The sequence below is a fragment of the Planococcus citri genome, chromosome 4 (genome assembly GCF_950023065.1).
Source record: "Planococcus citri chromosome 4, ihPlaCitr1.1, whole genome shotgun sequence".
NCBI lineage: Eukaryota > Metazoa > Arthropoda > Insecta > Hemiptera > Pseudococcidae > Planococcus > Planococcus citri.
Window position 1 is genome coordinate 33,711,146 of NC_088680.1, and position 17,316 is coordinate 33,728,461.

The 17,316-nt window shown below is 33.8% G+C and overlaps 4 protein-coding genes across 10 annotated transcripts; 1 reads left to right on the top strand and 3 right to left on the bottom strand.

The window, feature by feature from the left end:
- Positions 1-2: 2 nt before the first annotated feature.
- Positions 3-7,693, bottom strand: dia (diaphanous related formin 1). 3 transcript variants are annotated; one of them, XM_065364557.1, is made up of 19 exons: positions 7,497-7,693; positions 7,273-7,327; positions 7,033-7,203; positions 6,857-6,958; positions 6,587-6,783; positions 6,086-6,509; positions 5,773-6,008; positions 5,566-5,696; positions 5,221-5,363; positions 4,817-5,155; positions 4,597-4,739; positions 4,248-4,515; positions 4,072-4,158; positions 3,495-3,647; positions 3,149-3,403; positions 2,895-3,059; positions 1,357-1,606; positions 1,226-1,277; positions 3-1,124 (listed from the first exon to the last, which is right to left on the bottom strand). In XM_065364557.1, exons 2-19 carry the CDS (start codon positions 7,288-7,290, stop codon positions 1,103-1,105), a joined length of 3,156 nt encoding a protein of 1,051 aa, XP_065220629.1. In that variant the 5' UTR covers positions 7,291-7,327; positions 7,497-7,693; the 3' UTR covers positions 3-1,102. The 3 variants fall into 3 exon arrangements, with proteins under 3 accessions (XP_065220629.1, XP_065220630.1, XP_065220631.1); XM_065364558.1 differs by having other exon boundaries at positions 7,433-7,693; XM_065364559.1 differs by lacking the exons at positions 3-1,124; positions 1,226-1,277 and adding an exon at positions 2,761-2,810 and having other exon boundaries at positions 1,400-1,606.
- A 151-nt stretch (positions 7,694-7,844) lies between these two features.
- Positions 7,845-10,946, top strand: Snx27 (sorting nexin 27). Of its 2 annotated transcripts, none has more exons than XM_065364567.1 (10): positions 7,845-8,238; positions 8,307-8,409; positions 8,485-8,610; positions 8,683-8,816; positions 8,882-9,011; positions 9,073-9,250; positions 9,334-9,587; positions 9,649-9,798; positions 9,923-10,048; positions 10,156-10,946. In XM_065364567.1, the coding sequence occupies exons 1-10, from the start codon at positions 8,012-8,014 to the stop codon at positions 10,222-10,224; spliced, it is 1,497 nt and encodes a 498-aa protein (XP_065220639.1). In that variant the 5' UTR covers positions 7,845-8,011; the 3' UTR covers positions 10,225-10,946. The 2 variants fall into 2 exon arrangements, with proteins under 2 accessions (XP_065220639.1, XP_065220640.1); XM_065364568.1 differs by having other exon boundaries at positions 7,846-8,238; positions 9,076-9,250.
- On the bottom strand, positions 10,636-11,858 carry LOC135845755 (transmembrane protein 138). Its single transcript, XM_065364576.1, has 4 exons — positions 11,572-11,858; positions 11,425-11,497; positions 11,171-11,348; positions 10,636-11,107 (listed from the first exon to the last, which is right to left on the bottom strand). Exons 1-4 carry the CDS (start codon positions 11,700-11,702, stop codon positions 10,998-11,000), a joined length of 492 nt encoding a protein of 163 aa, XP_065220648.1. The 5' UTR covers positions 11,703-11,858; the 3' UTR covers positions 10,636-10,997.
- Positions 11,859-12,005: 147 nt separating this feature from the next.
- Positions 12,006-15,946, bottom strand: LOC135845746 (uncharacterized). Of its 4 annotated transcripts, none has more exons than XM_065364561.1 (7): positions 15,786-15,946; positions 15,243-15,378; positions 14,872-15,082; positions 14,349-14,797; positions 14,078-14,267; positions 13,630-13,911; positions 12,006-13,547 (listed from the first exon to the last, which is right to left on the bottom strand). In XM_065364561.1, exons 2-7 carry the CDS (start codon positions 15,365-15,367, stop codon positions 12,144-12,146), a joined length of 2,661 nt encoding a protein of 886 aa, XP_065220633.1. In that variant the 5' UTR covers positions 15,368-15,378; positions 15,786-15,946; the 3' UTR covers positions 12,006-12,143. The 4 variants fall into 4 exon arrangements, with proteins under 4 accessions (XP_065220633.1, XP_065220634.1, XP_065220632.1 ...); XM_065364562.1 differs by having other exon boundaries at positions 15,656-15,797; XM_065364560.1 differs by lacking the exon at positions 15,786-15,946 and adding an exon at positions 15,560-15,626.
- Positions 15,947-17,316: the final 1,370 nt, after the last annotated feature.

Here is a 17,316-nt window from a genome sequence, read left to right on the forward strand (position 1 = left end):
AATTTCACGTTTCGACTTGTATTCGATATCGTTCAATAACAATAACAATTTTACAAATGCAAGTATAAAAATTATCAAAAAAAAAAAAAAAACAGTAAATGAAGTTATTTGAATGAACGAAACGATACAGTAAAAATGGCAACCGGTAACAACGTACAAATGCTAGATTGCTGATGAATAAATACGTATTCACTGTCATAAGTTTTCAAAAAAATTTACGTAATAGGTAATTAGGTATAAATAAATAACTTAAAATCTGTTTATTGTATTTGGTAGGTATTAAATAAAATAATGATAAAAAAAAAAGAATTAAAAAACAAATGCAATTATTTTCACTGGTGTTTGTACTTTCTCCATAAATAAAATAGAGTATAAATCTCAATTTATAAAACTGCAAACTGAATTCGACAAAAAAAAAATGGTAACATATTGACGAGTTGATTAATTACGTTGCACTCGTGTACCAGTCGATAAAAAAAAAACTAGTCTCGAGGCTTTGGTAATATCTCGCCTTCTTTATCCATCAAGTTACTTCACACAATAAAGTAATGTAATACAAAACACCACTGCATATTCAACTTAACAATACCATATATGAATGATGTTACATGCGGACATGGATTTGAATACATAAAAAAAAACAATGGGAATTGTTTTGATAACATCACAATTATTAACATAATAAATACACATACTGATAAAATTTTGTACATGTTAGTAATATACAAAGTAACACACAACTATTTTGAAAGACGGATTAAATCAATGAAGAAGAGGGGAACAAATGATAATACTTTCAAATTGGCAGAATTATCATGGAGAACTTTTCTTCCTTACAGGTTTTCATCTTAAGATACTTTGAGCAACGAATTGAATTAAATTGAAAATCTCATGGATTTCCAAGTCCATAACACCTTATTAATAAGAATTCGATGAAACGCGGATAATAAACTAGAAAACGTTGTTTGATTGTATCATTCGATGATATGATGTAAGAAATATTACCACAGTACAAGTCAAATTGACCGCCTACGACGTTGTCGTTCGTATAACAGCCGTTAAAAATACATAAATCTCTAATTAACCTCCACGAGTGCAAATACTACGAATTCGCGTGAGCTTCACTAAAATAATATTATAGAAAATATATATTATCAAATCGATCGAATAGTATTTCACACATACGGTATTTTATGTACAACTTGGATAGGCTACTTATACTTACGCAGTTAACTCTCTTGAAGATGCTAGCTTATTTATAGAATATCGCGTTCTTCCTGTAAATACATAAGGTAGTTCTGATTAATATTTCCAGTTCACTTCCATCATAATCATTCACAACAAACGTGCACTAACCTCCTTGGGGGCCATTGACTGGTGGAGGTCTCCTATTTCTTGGTTTACGATTAAAAGCTGAACCAGTTTGAAGGGCTAGGAAAAGACTATCCATAACTCCATCCTGAGTTTGATCAGTGAAATCGATCATCGCCGCCTGTCTACGACTGGCACGTTCGGCTTTCTCCCTTTCGGCTTTTTCTCGAGCTTCTTTCATTCGCCTATTCTTCTCTTCGGTTTCGCGTATCTTGACGTTTTCTTTATACGCATCCTGAGCAAAATCGCAAAAATTCACAATTATAAAATAATCGTTTCGTTTCCATGAATCTTGAAACGAGTGAGTATTGTATATACATGGAAGTTGAAATTCATGCTGTTTCATGCATAAACTACGACATTTCTTTAAACACTGAAACACAAATTATCGTAAACTGAGGGGAAACAGTCCAGTTGATTTGATTTGCAAAGCATGAGCTCAAAACTTAGATGTTTGAGAACACTAATATTTGAATATCTTGAACAAGAAGATACCAAAAACGTTCACAAAAGATCGAAGCAAGACTTTGAAATGCATCATCGACTAAACAAAACGAAACATGCATCTCATTTCTCAAGTTTTTCGAAATATTTTAAATCATTGAAAATTACTGGAGAAATCAACTATTAACTCAGAAAAATGGTACAAACCAAATTTCAGCCTTTCACGACAATTTGGTAAAATTTTGACTTTGAAAAATCCATTAAAAAATGAATTTGGAATCTAAGTTTTAGTGCACGAGAATTTCACGACTCGGCGAGAAGTTGAAAATAGAGAGTAAAAACCAAATTTCAGCATTTTAGTTAGTAAGTATTAGGTACCTCAATTTGATCTTTTCATTTTTTTTTCTTGAGAAGTGAACATAGCGATATTTGAATCTTTAAAAATTCCCCAAAAATCAACAAATGAATTTCAGCACCTGAAAATTTTGCTGGTGCATTGGTGTATTTTAGAGTCATCTTTAAATTTCCTTTTATTTGGTTCAATATTTGTGGTATAAAGGGGTGTAAATCGAATTCATTCATTATAAAACCATATTTCGGACTTTGCACAACACAATTGTACCAAGTCGAACACTTTGTCCGGACCCTCCGGGCATGGTACAAACCAAGTCCGATGAAAAAGTAATATTCACGCTTGGTCCGGACACTTCGGAGATGGTACAAAATTGACTGCAATTTCGGACTTGGTACACAACACATACAAGTCAAAAAATTAAACTTAGTTTTTACTTGACAGAAAAAACGCCGAATCAACCGGACTACGACTACGAGGACTACAAGGAAAGAAAAAGCGTTGCATTAAACTAATTCGTGACACGATCGAGATGAGTACCACTTAAAATATCTACAAGCGGTGCTCACATTCAGACAGATTCGTAGTACTACCTGTTACAATAAGCTTTTCCCTTTGCCTTTCCCTCATTTAAATCGCGGTCCTAATTTATTAAACATTATATTATTTATCGACGCTATTTTTACAAATATTTGTCACATAACATTAGATCTGGATCGATACTTACTCTAAATGAAACAATGAACGTTTTCAAATCACCGAAGAATTCTTCAAAGGTATATTTAGTCTTATCGAAAGCGTAATATTCGGCTAATATTTGATAATTACTTTCCATAATCTTGAACATACTCTGCAAAACGGAACATTGTTGTTGAGCGTATTCGGAAAAATTCTGTAATGGCTTAATTAAGGAAAAATCATCAAAAGTGTAAAAAAAAATAAAAAACATATCGTTAGAATGTCAGTCGAATCAAAGGATACGCTCATAACTTCTTCGAATTTATCATCATCGCACTGCGGACTTCGGCTGTTATTTAAATCGGTGATTAAATTCTTCACATTCACTTCAATTTGGTACAACGTTTTTTGAGTGGTATCGATGGACACTTTTGCAGCATCTTCGACGTGAGTTAGTTCATTGGGGAAATCCAATATTTCGGAGAAATTTTTCTCGATGATATCGACCAAATAATGCAGCATAGTAGATTTATTCTCAACATCTTTTGTAGATGAGAGCTATACGAACAAAATGAGATACGAGTTATTCAGCCGTGTTCTGAATTACGAACTTATTAATTAGACTTGCAAATGAAACAAACTATTATACCTTTGGTAAGAAACTAATTTCAAATGCAAACGCTTGTTCGTTTTTGGATCCGCTATTCATAAAGTTTCCCATCAATAAAATCAACTCTAAAACTTTATTGAACTTTTTGCTTTGTTTAACTTCTTTGCAGGCTTCCGTTCCATTAACGATATTCTAAACGTGATAACAAGCATAATTAGTGTTCGAACGTGCCATTATCGAGAATGGAATTTCCACGAATCAACTGGCAATTAGAAAGAATTCACGCCATATCGGTAACACGAACCGTATCATTTACTCGTGTAGATTAAGAAAGTGTGAATATACTCGAGCAAACCCTAAGAAGGTAGGATAAATCGGCATCAAATTTTCACAAAAAATCTTATAAAGGGAAATTTTAGGAAAACAATTTTAAGAAATTCCCCTACCTTCGTGATCATCAACAATTAGCCCATCATAACGATATTTGAGTAATTCACACTTTCCCGATATGAGAGTAAAGTTGGGTGAATGATATTCATGAATTGACATATCGTTGCCAAATCTGACACCATAATGGAAAAACATTCCAGAGTGAAATTGATTGACAAATACGTACTGGTTTAATATCGTTTATCATTTCGGAAAACCGCTGCTTAAAACTAATTGACTTTAATCGAGGTAACAGCCTCTTTACTTCCGATATCTGAAAATAATTATAATGATGAATCCTTAAAAACTTCCGGTTCGTACATAAATTTTGAGAGGAAAACTACAATAAAAAAATTCACAAACCGTAACAGCGAACTGTTCCGCTTCAGTTAAATCATCGTATTCAGATTTGAATTGCTCTAGGCGTTTCAGTTGATCCGGTGGAGGTAAATAGAGAATTAATTGCTCTAAAATATTGGCCGATAGTACGCTCGTATCGCATCTAAATATGCTTTTCTTAACGTCTTCATATTTTAAATGTTTTAACGGTCCACCGAGAAGAATGGATAAATTCTGGGCAACTTTGGAATCGATCACACGTAATTGTTTCACTTTTTTCAACGTTCCAGCTCTGTTCAACCCACAAATAAGAATGGCAGATATGAATAAATGATGAAAAAGTGGAACTGATGGGAATTACGATAATACTTACTTATCGATGACATCATTGGCTCTTTTATGAGCCGGCTTCGAAGAAAATCTTTGAGCTAATCCGTTTAATATTTCAGGTGATGCTAACTTTTCTTCGTCAACTTTCACCCAGAATGATTTTTCAGATAATTTATGAGGAACAATCTACATGCGAGCAAGAAAAAACACGTTTTATTTGCAATCTATGTTACGAGGCTATTGCTTCATTGCGAATTCATTACCGTTTTCCAGTTAAGTCTTTTGATTCCTTCGACTTCCCATTTTTTCTTCGGTTTTAATCCGTGAGGCAGCGTATCCGGTGGTTTAGGAGGAGCAAAACCACCAAACGGAGGTGGCGGAGGAGGACCACCGCCTCTTCCTCCAGGCATAGGTGGTGGCGGAGGTGGAGGTGGGCCTCCTCTTCCTCCCATCATAGGTGGAGGAGGAGGTGGAGGTGGCGGTGGTCCACCACCAGGTTTACCAATCGGTGGGCCCATGCCTGGCATCGGAGGAGGCATAGGAGGGGGTGGTGGTGCGCCGGGGCCTCCGGGTATGATGCTTTGCCGACCGGGACCAAGTCCCTAGATGAAGAAAAAAATTAGGAGATTGTTTCGAGGTAATGAAGAATTAATTGAGGAGTACGTACTCCTGACGGAGAATTTTGAAGTTCTTGAATAGTTTTCTTTGCAAGGTTCAGTTCAGCTTCGATTTCTTGACGAGCTGCAATGGCTTGTTCTAATTTGGCCGAAAGTTCTTCTGCTTTTTTTTCTTCTTCTAGTCGCGATTGTTCTGTGAAAAAGAAATACTCATCGTTGTTATCAGAAATACTCGAGCAACAGGTTGAATAGTAAGCTCAAATCACGAGTTTTATCGAGAAATTCATCCATGCAATTTTTTCACGGAATTGCAAAGATAAAGTAATCATTCTGATTAAACCGGAAAATGCACTTCCGTATTTTTTAAAAATCTCTAATTAAACGTCAACACGTACCGACTAAAGTATCGATTAGCGGTTGGACATCGATGTTGAATCGTCTGGAAACCCGAAAATCAGGATCGCAACCATTCCGATGAAGAACAATTTGAGAAACACATTCTTCAATTAATTTATAAAACGATGGCCTGCAAATAAACGATATATTACATACTTAACAGTAAAATATTATCTAAAACCGTCCAATAATTATGAATCACGTACCTAACCAGAGCATCGTCTCTAATAAATAGTAAATGCTGTAAAATAGACAGTAAGTAAGGTTCGGCCGCCGTGTCAGCAACTAAATTTTTCACAACTTCAAAGCAGTCTGATAAATCATCGAATTCTAAACGAATATGGTCAAATTTTTGCATAAATTCGAAATAATCTTCATCTTTATGCTCTAGGAACACTCTTAGCTGGACCATTAAATCTTCATTCGCATCTTTTTCCAAAGTCTACAAAAAATATCAAATGTTTAGTCGACGAATTCATCGAAAATCAAAGCATTAAATTAATAGAAGACAATACTAACATCTAAGATATCATACAACCCCGTTCTCATGATCTCATTCCTCAAATGCAATCTGAATTCCAGGTCATCAGGAGTTTCCACGATTGCATTGATGAATTGGAGACAAGCAGTTCGCAGGGCTTCGTTAGTTGTATTCTGAAGGGCTTGTAAAATGGGTCTAAATCGTTCGCTATTATTACAATCTGCGCTCAAGGTTATGGCTTCTAAAGTTTTTTCATGACCATTCGGTGGGATTAAACAAACAGCAGCAAGAACTTTTACGGTTTCTAACATGACTCCTGGTTTTGAAGGATCTAGCGATCTTGCTATGATAGGTAAAGCTTCCCCTTGGCCAAATATTTCTTTCAGGCCGACGGTATTATTCATAATCGCTTTTAAACATTTAATACATTCATATTGTATACGTTCGTATTTTGGATCTCGACTGAAACAATAACAAAGTACATACGTATATTTACGATTGTGAAATCGATTTCAAAACATTTAAATCATGACTCTTACTTTATGTAACAATCGTTAAGTATTGATAGCAGTTGTTTGACTCCGTTGGTACCAAATTCATGAACCCAACTTAGCGGATTATTAGTTAAAGCTATTCGTAACGATTCCACACAGCCATATATTTTATTTGGACTTAAATCCGGTTGGCTTAAATACTGAACATATTCGCTGGGTTTTTCAAATTTACTTCGACTTTCCTATAATATTACAAACGCTTTAGTTTTCAATTTAATTTTCTTTTTTTTTTTCAATATTGTTAATTCAATTTACCAGCATAAGTCCTCTGTGATGCATTATCAATAATTCTCTTCTGTATTCCATCGTCTTATCACGCAGTGGTTGTTTACGCTCTTCGGTTAAATTCATGTCATTCTACAAAAAACATCTACTTGAGTATGCAACTCAAAATTATGTGATAGGTAGATACTTTGTATTCATCTACATACAAGCATTTCTTCAAATTTTATATCAACCGCATCCTCATCCATGTTTTGAAAGTAATTAGCAACTCCTTCAGCCTCCGTTGAATCAGATTCAGATTTTGGATGAGGAAGAGTGTTACTGGAACACCTAGGAGCAGAGCCATTTTTCTTCGGCCTGCTAAATAAGTTGTCGAGCTGGGAATAAAAGAAAGAAAATTAATCAATATTCTACAGTTCAAACACAAATATACTGAGTATTCTTACAACTTTCGAAGGTTTCATGGTTACAATTCTTTCTTGAAGAAATTAATATCTACAACTGAAAGATAAGAAAATTTATGGATTAGTGGTTTATATACGAAGAAGCACTTGGAATATAAGAGGATAGTTGTATTTATTCCGTGGCTAATCTACGTTAAAGTACCGATAGTCGAAAAGCGTAGGAATGTAAGCGATGTGAGAAACGAAATCAGCAGTGCAAATTTTACCATTGATCCAGAGTCGAAGTTAGATCCGACGTTCACAATGTATTTGACAAAAACACGAAACAATATTTGAAATATGAAATGTAAGTAACATTGAGGAGTAAATATAAATCATTTTGAAAGAATTACGTATAAAATTCAATTTAAAAATTGAAGAAAATCATCGTGAACATTGTGAAATTCAGTTATAAAACGTAAGAAAAAAATTCTCTTGTTTACTTTTTAGTTTTTGGTGATTTACCAACTTCATTATGCATCCAGGTAGGATTTTTCATAACACGACCGCTGATTGGTTGGCTGACTTTGACGTCATTGTTTACATGTAGGCAGGACCACCAAATGCATTATTTATTTTGATTACGACGATTTGTATTTTTTGTAATGTGATTTTCTTTTTATGATGTATTCATTTATGTAATAAGTTCGCGATGTTTAGTGAATTGACGCGTTGAAATTCTGCATACTGATAAATGTGTGATGTTTTGACTAGAAATATGCCAGCTTTGATATGATTCAAAATGATATCGAACGATAATTCGGAAGTGCCATCTGGGCCCAGAGTCGTTGTCATTCATAAAACAGAATCTGGTTTCGGATTCAATGTACGCGGACAGATCAGCGAAGGCGGTCAATTGAAAAGTATTAATGGAGAATTATATGCTCCTCTACAACATGTCAGTGCTGTACTGGAAGGAGGCGCTGCTCATAAAGCTGGTATACGAAAGGGAGATCGCATCCTCGAAGTGTAAGATTGATTACAGTACTCCCTCGGAGCTTTACCTAGTGATTGTACATAATTTTCTTATCTTTTAGAAATGGGCAAAATGTTGAAGGATCTACGCATAAGCAAGTCGTGGATTTGATTAAATCTGGCGGCGATGTTCTTAAACTAGTGGTATTATCAGTTACAACCCAAGTACGTATGCTATACTGTATTGGAATAGATAATAATTAACAATTGGTCACTTATCAATTTCCATTGATTCAACAGGAAGCTGAAAAATTAGAACCAGATATTCATACTACATATCCATACATAGATTACTCAGAGAAGAGATCTTTACCAGTTTCGATACCGGATTATCATTACATAGAACGGAACGGCGAACGTTTTGTTGTAAGTGTTTAAAGTGTTATCTTGGACGCCTTTTTTCGAGTACAATGACATTATCTTATTACGTTTGTGCAGGTGTACAATATCTATATGGCTGGTAGACACCTTTGTTCTAGACGATATAGAGAATTTGCCGATTTAAATGCCAACCTTAGAAGAGAATTTTTCGACTTTAATTTTCCAAAATTTCCTGGAAAATGGCCATTTATGTGAGCACTCGTTAGATAATAAGTTCGACTAATTTTTCTAGTTATTTATATATCTTTATGTGTAGGTTAAACGAACAGCAATTAGATTCTCGACGAAGAGTATTAGAACAGTATTTAGAAGTGGTTTGTGCAGTACGTGTTATAGCTGAAAGCGACGTAATGCAAGAATTTTTCGCTGATACGGACGAACAGCAGGTATATACATCGGAACGAATCTTAGTCTTGGAAGTTTATTTATTGATTGCATTTTTTCTAGAAGAATGCTACTCCAGTTGAAGTGAAAATTTTGCTACCAGATAAACAAATTGTTGCCTTATCTATCCGTAAAAGTTCCACAGCCGATGAAGTTTATAATAAGTTGATAGAAAAAATTAAATTACCCAAGTCCTCCGCAGAGTATTTTTATTTGTTTGAAATTTCAGAATATAATTTCGGTAAGTATCTACTTTTCTGTGATTTTTTTCCAAATCGTGTTCGTCTTTTATTAAATTATTCGTTTCGATTTGATTACTTACAGAACGTAAACTCCATCCACAAGAATTTCCTCATCCTTTATACATACAGAACTACACCACAGCAACTGCGACCTGTCTTAGTTTACAAAGATGGTTATTCTCTTCGAGTATAGAAAAAGAGCTAATAAAAAATGACGAACTGGCCAAATCCTATATATTTTGGAACGCTATAGAAGCCGTTGAACGGAATCACATTCGTGCCAATGATAAATTATACCAATTGAAAGCCTTACAAGAATCAGGCAAAAAGCTCGAAGTACGTATTTCCGGTGTACGTTTTCAAAGTAGAAATACGTTCTAATTTGTGCATATTTCAGTACCTAGCCATGGCCAGAACATTACCGGGTTACGGAGAAGTAGTATTTCCTCATTGTGCTTGTGATTCGAGGAAATACGGACGTGTCATAATATCTATAGGCGAAGCTGGCTTAAAACTGCAAGCTTGTACCGAAGATGGTGCATCACAGGTACACATATTTTTATCTGCTGTGTCAATTTTCAATGTCACCATTATTGTTTGAACATTCAAACACTTGTAAAAACATCATATAATTAGTATACTTAACGCGTATGGTTTTTTTTATGCTGCAGAATCAAACTGTCGAGTTCACCTGGCTTGTTATCAAAAGCTGGGAAGTTGATGACGAAGGGGGTACATTTAGTTTCCAATATAAAAGGAACGATAATCTCTTATCGATAAAATTCTATACGCCTTATGTGAGTATATTTGCATTACAAAGATGCATTATCGTGCATCGTCGTAAGCCTGCATTAATCGTTTTGTTTATTTTACGCTACAATGTCTATCTTATCTGTTGGTACAGTTCGCATTTTTAAGCGATTGCTTTCAAAGAATTCAAGATGAAAGACAATGGGCTACTACTTGCAAGTAACCTCGCAACTTTTTCGCATAAGTACATACCATCAGGACATGCGTAATGTATTTATTTCTCCTTATTGTTTAATTTTTATATTTTAATATAGCATTAATTCCATTTATATCTTTTTAGTAAAAAAAAAATATTTTACTATTCCTTTCATTAGGCAAGTTATTTTTGTTTTTTTTCCTCGTTGTACCTACCCCAAAAATTACCATTACTTAATCATGTTACTTTTTTCCATTTTACTATACATGTCGACAATATAGAGTTTTAAATGATTGTTAGTTTAATTACTCGTTTAATTAGTTGACAATCTAGTTTTAATGATAAATTTTAATTGACATATCTGCAGTTGTTATAATGGACATAGTAGTAGATAGTTTTACATATTTATATCGTCATTTGTTTTATTGTACCTTGATATTTATTATTTTGTCTTTCATTTTACGTATAGAATAGTTGAAAAAAAATCGCTTTAAAAATTTATTTACAGGTATTTTTTTACCTGCTAAGAACCAATGCGTATTATTAATATAAAAGTTTCTATATTATGTAGTAAGTATATTACTCGTAAAAAATTGTACTTTTAGAAAATTTTATAACTTCCAGTGTTTCCTGAACGATGCTGTTTTTTGGTCTTTTTTTTCGTTATTGTTTATACAATTATGTTACTCATTCGTGAAGTATTACCTCACATATACATACGTTTACGTATATTACAGAATATATCTTTACGCGTTCAGATTTATTCACGATGAGCCCACCGTGACTAATTATTAAGGTCATTATAAATTCCGATGGTGAACGATATGATTAATCCATTCGTCTTCGTACAACCGTTGGTCACTGATTCGAAGAGCTGTCCTTTTGTAAATGTAGTAGTAAATGACACTAACTGTAATAATATCGGTGTTATTTATGTACCTACTCGAACAATGTGTAGATGATCAAAACTTACTTAGTCTGTGTAGTGTAAAACATATGTAGAAACCGAGCGGCCACGAATTCACAATTGATTCGCCATTCCAACGAATTATCAACGTCCAAGCGTGTAATACGATTGTAAGAATCACATAGAGAAGAGATGCTGTTAAAACTGTCCAGAATTTTTCGCATAGTATTGTCATAAAACCAGCCTAGAATTCGAATTTAATTTTAATATGGTGTAACGAAAGGTGCAGTGTTGGTAGGTAATGTCGATGATACGCTTACTTGGAACACATTAGTTTGGAAAAAAGTTATTAACATTACAACGAAAGTAAATAATTGAATAAAATCTTGTAACCTAAAAAAAAAAATCATGAAGGAAGCATTTGAAAAATAAAAAATAAAATTGAAAAATGCATTAATGCAACTTACAAAAATATCAACAGGAGTAATCCATTGTTGTAGGAAAAATGATAAGAAAATGTGTTGAATAACAAATCGCAGAATATTAATCCAATTTGAATGGTTAATGTTAATGTGTATCTAGTCTTTGAAAGCTCCATTTTATTTCGAATTTCATTTTGTTTTTCTATTGTCAATTAATTATCGAGAATATTATTTTCGTAGTATTCATATTCATAGTATATAATTGTTTTCTGAAATGGTTGCTTGGTAACCGCAGTGATAAGAAGAATTAAACATTAAACCTAGGTTAGTAGGTAAAGGTGTCAAAGGGTAGTCGGCCGGATGCGATGCCACCCTACTCACCCTTCCATTTCCATTTCTAAAATTTTGAGCCCTTTCTAAAAAAAAATTTGGAAACAGCAAATATTTGTACAGAACAATAAAAGCATCAAAAAAATGAAGAGATTTCAACAAGTAAAGTATACTACGCATTTTTACCTACAAAGTACAATTTTCATGACATATTTTTATACTACACAACACAACTAATAGCTAAGCATAACAGTACCTACTTATATATAAATACCTATTTAAAAACTTTAATGGTATCGCGATGAACTACGTTTATTTTTTTGAGGGTTACGACTATCTGCTCGAGACTCGTCCTCATTATGTGAGGAATATTCACTCCTAGCTTCGTATTTCGACGACTTCTTCTCAATCTGTTTGTCCCTGGAATCATATTCGTTCCTCACTTTTTCACGTTCTGAACGTGGCGAATCTCGACGTTTACCTTTAACTTTTTTCATTTCAGCGAATGAATAATCAGAATCCACATGAGCATGATATTTCTTTCTGGACGAATATTCTTTGTGGTGGTCTTTTTTACCTCGATCGCTAGATTGAGAATCACTTTCAGAGCGATATTCTTTCCTACGACTGCTTCTTTTTCCAGCACGTTCGACTTCTTTGGTAATTCTGGCATTTGATGAACTTTCTGATTCGGAACTAGAACTACTTTCGTGACGTTTGCTGGATTTTTTGGATTTTTTTCCTCGAACTGATTTTATCTTCTTTAGCGATTTCAGGATCATTTTAACCAACTTTTCATCTTCGGAATTAATCGATTCGCTGCTTTGAGCTCTCGAACTCTCTTTTAAACGTTTATCCGGTTCGGGTGATTTTTCTTTTTTAGAATTCTTTTCGATTTTTTCTGTAGGAAGGCTTTTTTCAACCAATGATTCGCACGAGGGTGTGGCACGAGCTGAAAGAACATCTGGTTGAATCGATGGTTTATCATATCTGGAACTTTTAACAGGTGAATTTCTATTCGATTCTCTGATAGGCTCATTTCGTGACCATGTTTCACATATGGAACTTTTTACGGGCGAATTTTTATTCGATTCCCTAATGGGTTCATTTCGTGACCATGTATCACATTTGGAACTGTTTACAGGTGAATTTCTATTCGATTCTCTGATAGGTTCATTTGATGACCATCGAGATCTCTGGTTCGAGCCGTTTTCATTGGAAAAATGATTTCCATAATTATCCTCCGAGTTCCTTTTCTTTTGTTCCTGATACGAAAATCTATTACCGTTTTGAGATTTATTATTTTCAAATGCTCGAGGAAATTCACTCATAGATTCCGCTCGGCGCAAACGATTGCCATTACTGTAACGATAGTTTAATTGGTCGCCATTAGTATCGTATCTCTTGGGTTCGCCTCTTGAATTCGTATTCCGATCATAATTATTATTTTCGTTTTTAAAATTGCTATTGCTGGAGATCGATTTGCCCTGTAGGATTTTCCAGCGAAGGTTTAGCGGAAAACCATTCTTCATGGGCACATTTTGATAGCACATGAAAATCTCAAAGTCTTCGCAAATTTGACGAATGCTGTCTGGACTCCGTGGAGTACGTTTTTTGTACTTTATTTCGTCCATTAAAACGTCAATTAGACAAAATGGTGTAGGATAGTCCAAGAAAATGCTGCGATGAATCTGAAAACAGTTGGAAAAGTGTTCGATATAGGTACCTATTTCAATCATCGCCATTTCCTACTCGGTCTTAAAGCAGGCTTACTTTCATACAAGTGCTAGCAGAATTCAGTTGATAAAATTTCTCCGTGTAATGGCATGCTTTTATCAAATCATACTTGATAAAAAGATAAAACGAAACCATTTGACTGTATATAACAGCGAGTTTCAGCTTTTCAGTGTATTTTTCAGCCAGAGCTTGAAGAGCTTTGAATCCAGAAGATGCCAAATCTTCGGTTTTATGCAAAATTCTTATCATGACAAGATCTGCATCGAACGAATCCAACTTCTGACAGATTTCCAAATGCCATTTTGCTTTTTCAATGTTCTGTGAAAAAATGACAAAATGACAAAATGAAAAATTAATAAATTACATAAGTAGGTGTAGGTATATCATTTTAAAACAACAATTAGGTAAATTTTTTTTAAAATTAATACCTATCAACATTTTTTAAAGTTTAGTTTGTTTCTGTAATACTTAGGTAGGTACCTACTTCATCATATTGTTCGAGGATCAGTGCCATGGTCAGATGCCCTTTAATACTTTTTGGATTCTTTTTTAATCCTTCATGCAATAAAGTTCGAGCTAATTTGATATTTTGGTGTTGAGAAGGAAGTCTAATAAAACCTCTGGCACAACAAAATAAAACATAACTTTCTTCAGGATACTTCTTCGCAGCGCCTCTGTTGAAAGATAGGTACGTAGAAAATGTAAACATATTATTACGATATTTTTCGAAGGCATGAAACCTAGCTAACACTTACTCATAATATTCTACTGCTTTGCCAATTTTCGAATCAGCTTCAAATCGAGTATGATCATTGAGAGAGATATTATTTGGAAAAACGTAATCGTATTGATCGGACGACTGTTTCAAAATATGCTCAGATAATTCAACGTACATGTCGGCGACTTGTAATTTATAGACAATATTCGTTGGTTCTTTTTTGTAGGCTGATTCGAATAGTTCTTTCTCCATCATCGATGGAGGTTCGATGGGATTAATGCTTTCACGATGTTTCCGTAAATATAACGCTTTCAAAGAGATCCATTGTGCATTTTCTGCGTCCAAATTTAAAGCTTTGTCTATGTAAACTATGGATTTTTCAATTCCTTCATTGCTGCATAAAATGAGAACCAATGACCGCGTGGCATAAATAGCTGCCTTATTGAATTTATCCATATCGTCTATAGGTGTTATCTTGCCGATAATCTGTCGAAGAAAAATTCGTATCGATAAATTAAAATGAAAACGTAAGATTGATTAGGTAATTAATTTCTGCATACTTTAGACACTTGTTGCGGATTTTTCTTCAACAGATACATTTTGCTGGCGAAAATCAAATGAATATACGCTTCTTTGATTTTCGCGAATAAATCTTCTTTTTTATTTTTGCTCCAGTTCAGTGCTTCCGTTTCCAGATCAGATATTATATCTAAAGCTGAATTCAGATCGTCCTCGTGTATATGATAACATTTCACTTGACGAATTGCAAAACTAAAAGTAGATAGGTGTAGGTGATAAAAATCACGAACGAGACAAAGATAACCATATCATTAATTTACATGCGTATGTTTAAAATTATCCATGTACTTAGCTGTATGAACAAACGAATACGAATAAGGCAAAATACTTTCATAGAGATTATGATGCTTACTTGAAGAAGTTGAAATCGTTGTCCTTTTGGGGTTCGAATTCGAATTCGTGTAGGTTTTCCCTCTTCAGAGTCGGTTTCCAATGAAAGATACTTTCGATTGAAAAATATTTGTAATCGTCGGACATGTTTGCGGATTCTGAAAAGAAGACAACGATCAATTAACAAATTCAAACTTATGATGAATTCGATAACTTCAAGAACCGGTTGAATGAGAACACATATTTGTTTCAAGAAAACGCAACTGACAATATATTTTAGCACAATAACGGCAGCAGATTAATTTAAAGGAGAAAACAAAGCGAATAGGTTCCCTCAACCTTTGAACTTCGAGATATTTTTCATAATAACAGGGATGAAAATGAAATTCGCGATGACTAATGTGAGAGGCATAAGTATACCATATTTACACATACCCCTGCAAATATTTGTGAATGTGAGTCACGATATTCCTTATCAATTAACCGGTTATGATCTATTCACAGTAAACATATGTTTGCAAAAAAAATAATAAACGATAGGTATATCGGTTGAAATAATGCTTACTCTGCTACGTTTGCAAAAGTTGATAACACGTTTCTTGTTCTCGTGATAGGTTCGATCCTTACTTACATCTCATGCACGATCGCGTTTCAAATGAACGAATTTGTTCAATGAGGAAGGCATAAACTTTTCATTTATTAACTTGTATAGGTAGGTAGTTCCGAGAAATTGATATTCTTGCTATCGTGAAAGTGATAAGGTATCATCAATTCATCCAATCGTTTGAAAAAACCTCCAGATGATGAAAATATTTACCAAAATCAATTACCTATCTCAAATTCGACACAAAAATTTATTTTCAACGTACTCGAACATCGCATAACTTAAATTAAATCTACAATTTACTTTAATTTAGATTTTTATAGATAATTTTACCATATTGCACAATCAGCACAATCAGAAGGTTGATTTTAAAAAAAGAAGGAGAGTCAAATGTGATGTTTTTTTAAAAGTAAAACTAGCCAATAGTTTGGCAAATTGGAGAGTGAAAAATCAGAAAAAAAAATTGTACCAATCTTTTTCTAAAATTGATCATGATTATGATGGCTGTGTAATTTCATTTTTTTCGATCTAGTGGTCCGCTTACCACATCGCTCTTATGAACCTTTAAACTTTAAAGTCGTCTTTCTTCAATTAAAACATAGAGAAAATTGACAAATTCGGTTCAAATTCGGGTTCATGGTATTGAAAATTGCGCGTTATTTGACACCGTTTTTTTTTTAGTGTAGAAGTAGAACCATCAGTTTTCTGGACCAAAAGTTCTTCAAAATTTTGAAGTTTCGAGCTTTCGCTGTGTGTTATAATAAAGCAGTAGCCAGTAGCTAGCTGCGGATCGGCAGCTCGTCAATCATAATTTTCAAAATACGGGTACAAATTACAAACGACCAAGATCTTCGAGTTTTGAGATTGAGATTGAGATCGGTCGATCGGTCCTGACTTTCAGTTTGTTCGATGCGCATATTTTCGACTTTCGTCAGGGTGGCTCTTTTCATTTACAGCTTTTTCCTAGTTTCTTCAAGAAAATAATCATCTATTCAACTTCAATCATGACCCATTGACCCATATGTTATATGACAGCGTATGACAGATAATAATTTTAAAATATGTGACGCGGTGAGCGATACCATACCATATGTCGGAAAACTTTTTTTTGAGATAATCGCGTTTTCATGGAAAAAGTCAGAAAATATCAAAAAAAATTTTTTTGTCGATTCATATACTATGAAGCCTATACTTTGGAATGGGTGTACCCACCGATCTCAAACACGTCGTTTTAGTGGTGAAAAACCGGTTTTACAAAAGTGCTTTTCATAAAAAAATGTCAAAAAAAAAAAAAAAAATATTATGATGTAAAACCATTAAGTAAAAGATGAAGAAAATCAAAAAAAAAAAAAAAAAAATTTAAAAATGTTACAAAAATAACCCAAACTTTCAAACACGTTTTTCTCAGAATTTTGGTTTTTGAATTTCAAAAAATACGCAACTTTAAAATTTTGAAAATTTGTCAGATTTTAATATTTTGAAAATCTGTTTG

Coding starts and splice junctions, on each gene's coding strand:
- LOC135845746 (XM_065364560.1), bottom strand. CDS start 15,584: ATGAAAAATATCTCGAAGTTCAAAG. Junction 15,379..15,559: donor AAATATCTCGAAGTTCAAAG/GTTGAGGGAACC, acceptor TCTTCTTTTCAG/AATCCGCAAACATGTCCGAC. Junction 15,083..15,242: donor AACGATTTCAACTTCTTCAA/GTAAGCATCATA, acceptor ATCTACTTTTAG/TTTTGCAATTCGTCAAGTGA.
- dia (XM_065364557.1), bottom strand. Junction 6,959..7,032: donor TAAAATTTGAAGAAATGCTT/GTATGTAGATGA, acceptor TGTTTTTTGTAG/AATGACATGAATTTAACCGA. Junction 4,516..4,596: donor GCCAATGATGTCATCGATAA/GTAAGTATTATC, acceptor TGGGTTGAACAG/AGCTGGAACGTTGAAAAAAG.
- Snx27 (XM_065364567.1), top strand. CDS start 8,012: ATGATATCGAACGATAATTCGGAAGTGCCATCTGGGCCCAGAGTCGTT. Junction 8,611..8,682: donor GGAACGGCGAACGTTTTGTT/GTAAGTGTTTAA, acceptor ACGTTTGTGCAG/GTGTACAATATCTATATGGC. Junction 9,012..9,072: donor CTGATACGGACGAACAGCAG/GTATATACATCG, acceptor CATTTTTTCTAG/AAGAATGCTACTCCAGTTGA.
- LOC135845755 (XM_065364576.1), bottom strand. CDS start 11,702: ATGGAGCTTTCAAAGACTAGATACACATTAACATTAACCATTCAAATT. Junction 11,498..11,571: donor TTACTCCTGTTGATATTTTT/GTAAGTTGCATT, acceptor TTTTTTTTTTAG/GTTACAAGATTTTATTCAAT. Junction 11,349..11,424: donor TCCAAACTAATGTGTTCCAA/GTAAGCGTATCA, acceptor TTCGAATTCTAG/GCTGGTTTTATGACAATACT.